This window comes from Anomalospiza imberbis, chromosome 7 (genome assembly GCF_031753505.1).
Source record: "Anomalospiza imberbis isolate Cuckoo-Finch-1a 21T00152 chromosome 7, ASM3175350v1, whole genome shotgun sequence".
Lineage (NCBI taxonomy): Eukaryota > Metazoa > Chordata > Aves > Passeriformes > Viduidae > Anomalospiza > Anomalospiza imberbis.
The window spans coordinates 12,414,106-12,422,859 of NC_089687.1; the positions used below are offsets into that span (position 1 = coordinate 12,414,106).

The 8,754-nt window shown below is 39.8% G+C and overlaps 1 protein-coding gene and 2 long non-coding RNA genes across 9 annotated transcripts in view; 1 reads left to right on the top strand and 2 right to left on the bottom strand.

The window, feature by feature from the left end:
* Window positions 1–8,513, top strand: part of LOC137476948 (leucine-zipper-like transcriptional regulator 1) — a 50,447-nt gene extending 41,934 nt beyond the window's left edge. For 3 of the 7 annotated variants that reach the window (XM_068195439.1, XM_068195440.1, XM_068195442.1), the window contains 7 exons: window positions 1,318–1,579; window positions 2,311–2,390; window positions 3,177–3,255; window positions 4,741–4,787; window positions 5,529–5,649; window positions 6,552–6,738; window positions 7,077–8,513. In XM_068195439.1, the coding sequence (XP_068051540.1) occupies window positions 1,417–1,579; window positions 2,311–2,390; window positions 3,177–3,255; window positions 4,741–4,787; window positions 5,529–5,649; window positions 6,552–6,738; window positions 7,077–7,743 (1,344 nt within the window). In that variant the 5' untranslated portion in view covers window positions 1,318–1,416 and the 3' untranslated portion in view covers window positions 7,744–8,513. Of the gene's footprint in view, window positions 1–774; window positions 1,580–2,310; window positions 2,391–3,176; window positions 3,256–4,740; window positions 4,788–5,528; window positions 5,650–6,551; window positions 6,739–7,076 lie in introns of those variants that run through there. The other 4 variants (XM_068195443.1, XM_068195441.1, XM_068195445.1 and 1 more) reach the window with 4 other exon arrangements.
* On the bottom strand, window positions 1,794–2,136 carry LOC137476956 (uncharacterized). Its single transcript, XR_011000746.1, has 2 exons — window positions 1,981–2,136; window positions 1,794–1,939 (listed from the first exon to the last, which is right to left on the bottom strand). It is a non-coding gene; the product is annotated as an uncharacterized lncRNA (long non-coding RNA).
* LOC137476955 (uncharacterized) lies at window positions 2,247–5,076 on the bottom strand. The gene is made up of 2 exons (XR_011000745.1): window positions 4,514–5,076; window positions 2,247–2,994 (listed from the first exon to the last, which is right to left on the bottom strand). It is a non-coding gene; the product is annotated as an uncharacterized lncRNA (long non-coding RNA).
* Window positions 8,514–8,754: the final 241 nt, after the last annotated feature.

Genomic DNA, 8,754 nt, shown 5'->3' on the forward strand with positions numbered 1-8,754 from the left:
AAGTGTTGGACTAAGGAAGTGACTGTCCCCATTCAGTTTTGGAAGTGAATGATTTGGTTGTGGCTGCTCAGAAACTTGGCAGAGTTAGGGAGATAATCCCTGTTTCACGCCTTCAGCTGCTTTTCCCTTTTCAATGGGATGCCAGAAAGTATTATGGACTTACACACCTATAATGTATCATTACTTCACATCTGCTAATTCCACTGGACATGAGAAATACACCTTTAGTAAGTGCCACCCATCTTTGCATTCCTTCAGAGAAAACATACAAAGAATATACTTCAGTTTCTACAGTAATAGCTTATAATACTGGTTTGCATGAAAAAAACCCCAGCAAAATTGAAGTAGTTAATCTTGTCTCAATATGCTGCAAGAAATTCTCTAGCATCTCGTTGTCACTGAATATATTCCAGTCTTAAAAAGGGTAAATTTTAAAGATTAATGGATGCTAAATCAAGTTAGGTACAATAATTTTGTATTAATATGAAATATAGCTAGCTTTTTTATCTAGCTTGTTTTACTGTAATCTTTGTTCTTCCTCAAGTTAAGTGCAGCTTGTCCTGGACTTACATATTACTATTAGGTAAATGACTCTTCCTTACTGATCTCCATCCTGGGTCCTCAACGCAGCTGGAATCTGGCTCCCACTGAAAAGTCTTGGAACTGGGAGACTTTGTCACTTCATTTGGTGATGTGCCACCTCAGACACATTATCAACACAAATTCCAAAATCTGGTCTAATGCTGGTGGGGGATGGTTTGGAGTGTGCTGTGTTAAAATAAGCCACTGTTTTGAAGAGGATTAGTAGAAGAATGTCTTTCTGGTACTTACGTCTTCACAGAACACAGTGACATCTTGTGGCATAGGAAGGGCTGGTGTCATTTTTTTCCAGATGCATCCTCATTTAGCAGGTTTACAGATAAAAGTCTGAACAAATTCTGGACAACTGCTAATGCATTACTTCCATCTGTAATATTCACTCTTTCCAAAGTTTTTTTTAGTACTGGTTTGTCTAAAGTACTCTTTTATTGTGCAAAAAGACCTAGCCTTGGTATTGTAAATGTAGTGTGTTGGAGCTTCACTGATTTCAGTTCACTGATACTCCTTGGAAAACTTTCAGCTCCAGGAATGCTCCTGTCCCAGCCTCACTGGTACAAGAATCTGAGTCAGAATTTCAGGTGCTTTACTCAACTTAGTGTGTTTTCACAGATGGACAAAGTTGTCCAATGTTGCTTTTGAGGGGATTGAAAAGAAAACACAGTAACATTTTATCATAAGGTAGAGACTTTTCTTTTCTCCTTTTTTGTCTTTTTGCAGACCAAAAAGGGTTTAGCCCTGTCCCTGATATTTTGGGATCCTCCTCTGACATGGCAGCCCTTTGCGAGTTGATCCTTGGATAAGATCCTGGTTATCAGCATGAAGGGAAGAGCTGCGCGCGGTGCGCGGGAAGCGGCCGAGGCGCAGCAGCCGCGTCCCTGTGACCGATACAAACACGCCTGTGCTGTTTGCAGAGGCTTTGTTTATCTCTACGGAGGGCACGGCAGCACCACGCTGAGGGACTTCTGGAGATACCACACAGGTGAGCTGGCCCCTTCTCTTGTAGGTCAGGATTAAAGCGATTCTACATCCAGTCATCGTGAAATTGAGGATGCTCTGTACTTAAGAGATTATCCTCATTTAAAGTCTTTCTGTCACAGGGCTGGATAAACTGCTTTTTGTTCATTGGGCATATTTGCTGCTCTTGCAAATATCCCACAAAGTTTTGATTTCAGTTCAGTTCCTTTTGGTTTTGGGTTTTTATTTTCCTCGACTAGAAATACTGAGTAATTTAAAATATTCTGGTTCTAGCAAGGGATATCAGTGAGCTTTCCTGACTCTCTTAACATAGCAATAGTTCATGCATATAAAAGTGCACAAAGGGAACATATGAATACAATACCTTGTAGGTTTGTAGTATCAATGCACTATCAAATATAAGACTTTGTATTTTTTGACTTGATGTATGGTTTTCCCTGTTCACTTGTTACTGGAATAAAACAGAATTATGCTGGGGTTTGTGCTCATGGAATTGTCCAGATTTGATGTAGGCAACAATTAAAATAAAAACAGTAGCAATTATTATATTTAAATGTAACTATTACTATTATATTTAAATTTGCTAAACAGAAAAATGCATGTACTTAATTTCTAACAGAGGAAAGATAAAAAAATGCTTCATTTTAAGCAGCACAGCCACATTCAAAGCCCACCTTTTCCCTGCTGTTTATATGTTGAGTGCACCACTGTCTTAACTTTAGCTTTGGTTTATAGTGAAAAATGAATGGGAAATGTTGGATTGCTCAAGAGATGGTCCAGAAGAATTGGAAGAACATTCAATGGTGGCTTATAAGGTAGTAGACCAGGATTACATTGTCCATATCCTGACATTTTATTTCCTATTATACAGTGCAATAAAATGCCACAGGTTATTATGTACTGAAATACTATGCCCAGAAAACATTTTTGTGTTGTTGCAGTTCTGGATGTAGCTGTACCAATGTTTGGAAATCTTTCTGAACAGAGTGACAGTAATTCAGCTCTGCAGCAGCCCCCTGGTTTCCTCAGTCAGTGCTCAATAAGTAGCAGTAATACCAGATAAAGACTGGCAGCACTTTCTCTGACTTATCTGTGCAGTTGTAACAGTTGCTCTGAATTCATTTGCATGATCAACTACGGCATAAAAACATTCACTGCAGAACTCGCATAGAAGAGGGATGGGGGAGTAAAGCAAAGTAAGAATTACAGCCCCGCCTGTGAGAGGAAGACAGAATTTAGGATATCAAGAGCTACCACACAGTGAAACATTTCTCTAAACATGCATAATCCAATATACCTGAGCAATGCCTCAAGAGAGCTCCAGATTCCCAGCGCTGAAGCTGCCCCAGGCTGACAAGGAATGAGCAGTTCTGAAATACTGTCCCCATTAAACAGCAGAATGTACTTCAGGGCTTCCCACTGGGAGAAAATAAAGAGAGAATAATTAAAAGTTGGTGGCTTTTTGGGATTAATTGTTAAAAGATCATCATACCATTAACTATATTTTGTTGATAGCAACTTTTGCATTTAAGAATTGTTTTTAAAATTATTTTCATTCTGTGTGCCTTCCTGTAAGTGACAAATATTTGTGTATTTTGCAGGGCAGCCTGTATATATTTGGTGGGATGGTGGATTCTGCTTTCACACAAGCAAAAACTCCTCTCTGGATATATGACATTGGTATGATACACAATAGCCAGTCTTTTCCATGGGACATTCCAAGTTCATAAATAATGAGAACCAAACTGTTTTCTGCTGCTTGCAACAGAGCCTTCCCTAAATTTTACAACAAGTAATGTGTGTAAAACTGTGTGCATATTTTCCTCTCAAAATTAGGCTGTTAAGCTATCAGAAATACTGCTCTTATTTCAATTGGAGAGGATTTTATGGGAAAATTTTATGTATTTTAAGGTCACAGAATTTCCATTCCTCCTTCTCTCCTTCTTAAATTTACTATTTGATCATAAGACCTGATAGTTCATGTATTATTTTTTATGTTTTATGCCACATATATTTTAGAAAAGAAGCTCTTATGGAAGAAAGTAGATCAGTAAAGTATATCTCATTTGTACTTTTACTGAAGAAACACATAAGCTAGAGCAAGAGAAATAAAATATTAAATAAGGTGGGAAATTAACATCAACATTTTATAACATGGATTTTTTTTTCTTCTAAGAACAAACATTCAGGATCTCTTAAGTGTATATTCTAATAACAACTGTGGAGCATTTGAATTTAATAGCAATGTCATACACCGTGGATTTGCCCTTTGGAAGTGCTGTGTACAGTAGTAGCTGTTATTTTGGTGTCAGACTGGGAGGGGACAGAGAGAGGCTCAGTTCTTTTTGAGCCAATAAATCTTGTGTCCACACCAAGATTTAAGTTTCCTGGCTTCTTTTGCTACTTCACAATGTAACTTTAAGTCACTGGGGTTTTTTCAATCCTTCGTGTTTTCCACCAGTTGTCTGAGATAACGTGCTGTAAGAAAGAAAAGCCTCAGAACATATTTTAAAGGAGAAAGCATCTTATTACTCACAGTACTTACCAGTGGAAATTGGAAATGAGTTATTCAACATTGGTAGTGTGTCTAGCTGTTTCATAGTTATTATTTTAAATCTTTTGCAAGAATAGATTTAAGTAATGCAAGCCTGTACTGATTTCTCATTATACCTCTGTGCTGGGTTATCTGATATTTCCTCTCGTTCACAGTGATCTCAGATCTGTGATTGCTGGCTGTTATTTGAGGGTTATTTAAGGGACCTATAAAAAAGAACAAGAAGGAATAAGTCTGACATAATAAGGTGTATGTGGTAAGCAGAAGGAGTCATACATCCGTAGGGAAATCTGGGATTCCTACAAGTTCAGAAAATGATGAAAATCACAGGTTACTTCTGCATTATGAAATTTTGCTTTAGGAAACAGGAATACAGTGTGGTACCTATGTAATTCTGTATCAGATAAGGACAGAAGAAAACGCTTCAAACTGTGTCTCCTGCAAGTCTCTTGGTGCTGCTGTCTTAGCAGGATTTCTTCAGCCTTGTCAATAGAAAACACCAGGACGAGACTTCCTTGAAAATGAGCTGTGTAGTTTGAACAATTACTGTGGGAGGAGTGTCCTCTTGTGGTGCGGGATCTAAACTGCGCTTTATTAACTCAATCCCCCAGATTCCGCAAGATGGACAGAGAGCTGCAACGAACCAGCAGAGACGGAGGTAAGGAGCCAGGAAGTAGGGAATGTGTGAATCAAATGCCTGTTGCTTTGTTGATTAAACAGATTGCTTTGAAATATGTTCCCCCAAACAGTTCCAATCTCATCTCTTCAGAGACATGTGGCTGTACTTTATTTCTTTGCACTTTCAATAACTTAAGGCTTTTTCCTTCTTCAAAACAGTGTTTAAAAATACTGCTCTTAAATTTTAAGTCCTATATAAGAAGTTAAGTCCTCTCCTCTGCTGCTGCTTCTGTTTTTCTGAAATACTTTTCAAGAAAACTAATTTTAAATGGAATATTGCAACCATACGTGAAGCCTGTGCTTTTAAAAAGTAGGGTTGTGAAAACAGATTGGCAGCCACGCTAATATGTTTTGGAACGTGAAGTGCTGCAGCATTTTTCAATTCTTCAGTGTGAACACGTGGACTCACCAAGTTACTGCCACTTCTAATTGAAACCTGAGTGTAAGCATTTATGGCTTGGTCTACTGAGATTGATTTTGTATCACTACACATTAAGAATCACTCATTTTTTGCTACTGAAACTTCATCATCACAATGCTTCTATACCTTTTTTTAAGATGTGACAGTTACCACTCTGGTTACCTTTGCTTGATAGAGGAGCCAAGGGAAAGTTTGGGACTGCAGGGTCATTTGTGGGGAAAAAAAAAGGTGTATTTCCAAGACAGACATTGCTGCTGATATGACTCTATAGGTTTTTGTCTTATTTTTGAACTGTTCTAGAGCTCTGCACCAGCTAACAGAAAAGGTCACAGTGCAGTCGTGTACCATTCCAGCATGTACATCTATGGGGGATACTTTGGCATCAAAGGCATTTCTCAGGAGTTTTGGGAATTCCATTTTGGTAAGTTAAAAAAGCAGGATAAGGTTTTGATCCAGTGTAAAACAACAACTGCAGCAGGAGAGCTTGCTCTGCTAAGAAGATTCTTGTCAGTAGAAATGCTCTAAGTTAGTTTTGGCTTCTTTTCGACAACATTTAGAGATAAATTTTGTCAATTCAGTTAATTGCTTGCTGAAATTAATTAGACTATTCCACTGGAATACATTTTACAGTATTTGCCAGTTTTACAGCTGAAAATCAGGGAGAATGTTTGTTTACTACTCACTAAAATTCTTCAAGGATTGCTAAAAATTTCACATCCAGCAGGGACCCTGATTTGAGCCTGTTAATGCCATCTTTTGATCTCAAGTCTCCAACTGACCACGGGGAGTCAAACCTGACAGGAGATAGTTTATTAGCATATTCATTACCAGTCTGATTATTGCAAACGAGATGATTCCCAGAGATTTCCTAAATGCATAACTTGTTATCTGATGGCCATTCTGTCACTATTTTGAAACAAATGATGGTTTTATCTCATCCTTCCTTTCCTCACAGGGAGAATAAGCAGAGACATTAGCGAATTAAAATTTTTGTTGACTGAGTTTTTCCCTCTAACAGCCAGGAAAGTATCTTTCTGTGTCAGAATCAATGAACTGACAAAGCTGAAGGAAAAACTGCTCTGTAAATAAAATTTCCATGGCATCTGTCACACAACATTTGACATTTTCATTAAAAGTTTATTTCAAAACTGATTTTTTAAAATGCACTTTTTCAGTGTCAGAATTTAAACTGTTAACTCATAATAAGCTTAGACTGGAAACCCTTATTCTCCAACTGAATAGTTACTTCGTGCAGGAAGTAAATCCTCTCTCAAATAGTCAGGGTAAATTTGATCCATCTATAAATGAGTGTTTTTGTTTCAGGTACAAGGAAGTGGTTGTGTGTCTCCAGCCCCTGTCACAGCAGTGGTCCCGGAGCGCGGCACGGCCACTCGGCAGTGGTTTATCGCACAGCCATGTACCTCTTTGGGGGCTTGATGGGGCTCACTGAACAGAGGGACTTGTGGAGGTGGGACTTTGGAAGCAGCAGCTGGTCCAGCCTCAGAACAAGGTAAACTATTCTATTTGTTACACTAAAAGCTCAGAGAAAGAGAATTAATCTTACTCTTTGATACTGTGTGCGGGTGGAGAGGGAGACGACGCCCTCTTAGTAATTGTAGGGATTGTTCAGATCAGGATGCAGTGCTGCTGCCATCCCTGGGCCTCCAGTTGGCTTTGCTCGGGAGAGCTGTTGGCAAGGCGTTGATGCAGCTGTCAGCAGTGTAATTTTGATGTCCCAATGCAGCTGTTCAGCAGTCATCCTTCTGAGTGAAAAGGAAAACAGAAGCTAAAATCAGTGCTAAGTTTCTTTTTGGTCTCCTCTTAACTGCTGGTTTCTCTTACCTTCAGCCAAGGACCTCCTCCAGTGGTAGGTCACGCTTCAATAGTCTGCAAAGACTCTATGCTGATTTTTGGTGGAGGGATTTCAAATTCCAGCCCTAATGATGACCTCTGGAAGTATAATTTCCATACGCAGACATGGAAGAAGCTTAGTAGTACTACAAAGGGAAACTTTTCTCCTAAAATGTATCACTGCATCTTAGGAATTGGTGCGGATTTCCAAACTACCTCAGATTTCACTGATACATTCCCCAGACACTGCAAGAGTGAGCAGAAGGACCATGCCCAGCTGGTGCCCATCCCGAGGCACTCTGGCTTTTGCAGCTTCTTCCGCCCACAGCCCATAGAGCGGAGCAATGCCATCGAAATGAAAACCTTCAGCCTGCCCCTGGAGCCAGCAGAATTCCCTGCCTCCCAGACCACTTCAGAGGCAGGACTAGGCCCAAAGATTGACAGGAGCTGTTTGTCCAAGGACAAGTCTCTCCATCTGTTGGCCTGTTCTGGAGAGGCTTTTGCTGCTGCTCAGGCTGTGGGTGAAGAGGAGAGACCCAGCTGTGGGTGTGTGGCCATGGGGGGTGAGATCAGCAGTACCAACACACTGCTGCTCATCGGGGGCAAACCTTTGTCCAGCTTCTCTGAGATCTCCTTCCGGCAAATGGAGTTTGATTGCTTGTGATTGCTTTGCTTGCAAAGTGAAGGAATAAATTTCCACCACCGTGGCAGTAGGTGGAAAACCAACTGCTTGCAACTGTCTTCAGCTTCCTATCAGCACACTGGGGAAAAAAATAATTAAACCTTCTCATACTTGCTGCGAACAGATTTTTTACAATGTTAACAAAACCCGACATATATTTAAGTCACAACTTGCGTGTAAGTTGTGATTTCTGAGACGAGCTTGTTGGAATGCTGCTCTTTTTGTTACTTTTCTCCTGGTCACTTCATACCCTTTCAAATTGGCAATGGCCAATGCTGCCTTGAATATCAGAACCTCCTTAACCCATACTGGCTCCACAACATGCCATTTCAGGGGCAAAGCTTGCTTGTTTTGCACTGGCATAAGAGAGAAATACAGTCACATCTGAGGGATTCAATTAGTCTTAACAGGAATGTTCTCTAAGATTTTAAAGATTTTATATTCTTGAATTGTCTTTGCACAATATATTTACAACATGAGATGGCCTACAACAAAGGAACTCAACAGACAAATCAGCAACTCAATTCTAGAAGATACTCAAGGATTGTATATAACCTTGAGGAAGTGAAACAATGAGTGTCCCCTGGAAATCATCAGCAAGGACCAGAGGAAGGGCATTATACCTGTAAGAACAAAGGATGTGCCAAATGAGTGTTGGCTTTAATGACTGAACACAGAATCAAAAGGGTTTGATTTCCTACAGCGGGGTGGGGAGGGAACAGAAAGAGGAGAGCTTGACAGAGTGGCACAAAGCATGGGCTCTTTTGACTGGTAACTCATGTTTTAGCCCTAAAGAGATTTCTGTTTTTCCAACCCCAGCTCTCTTTTATCACCCTATGTAGCATTTGTTACACATTTCCCCTCTGTAGTAGTAAATTCTGAGTTCATATATGGTTTTTCTTCACTGAAAAGAAAATGGGCTTGTTTTGCAAGGTAATATTGTCCAGCGTTCAAAGCATTTATTTCCACAGAAGTTACTAAATACTGGCCTTC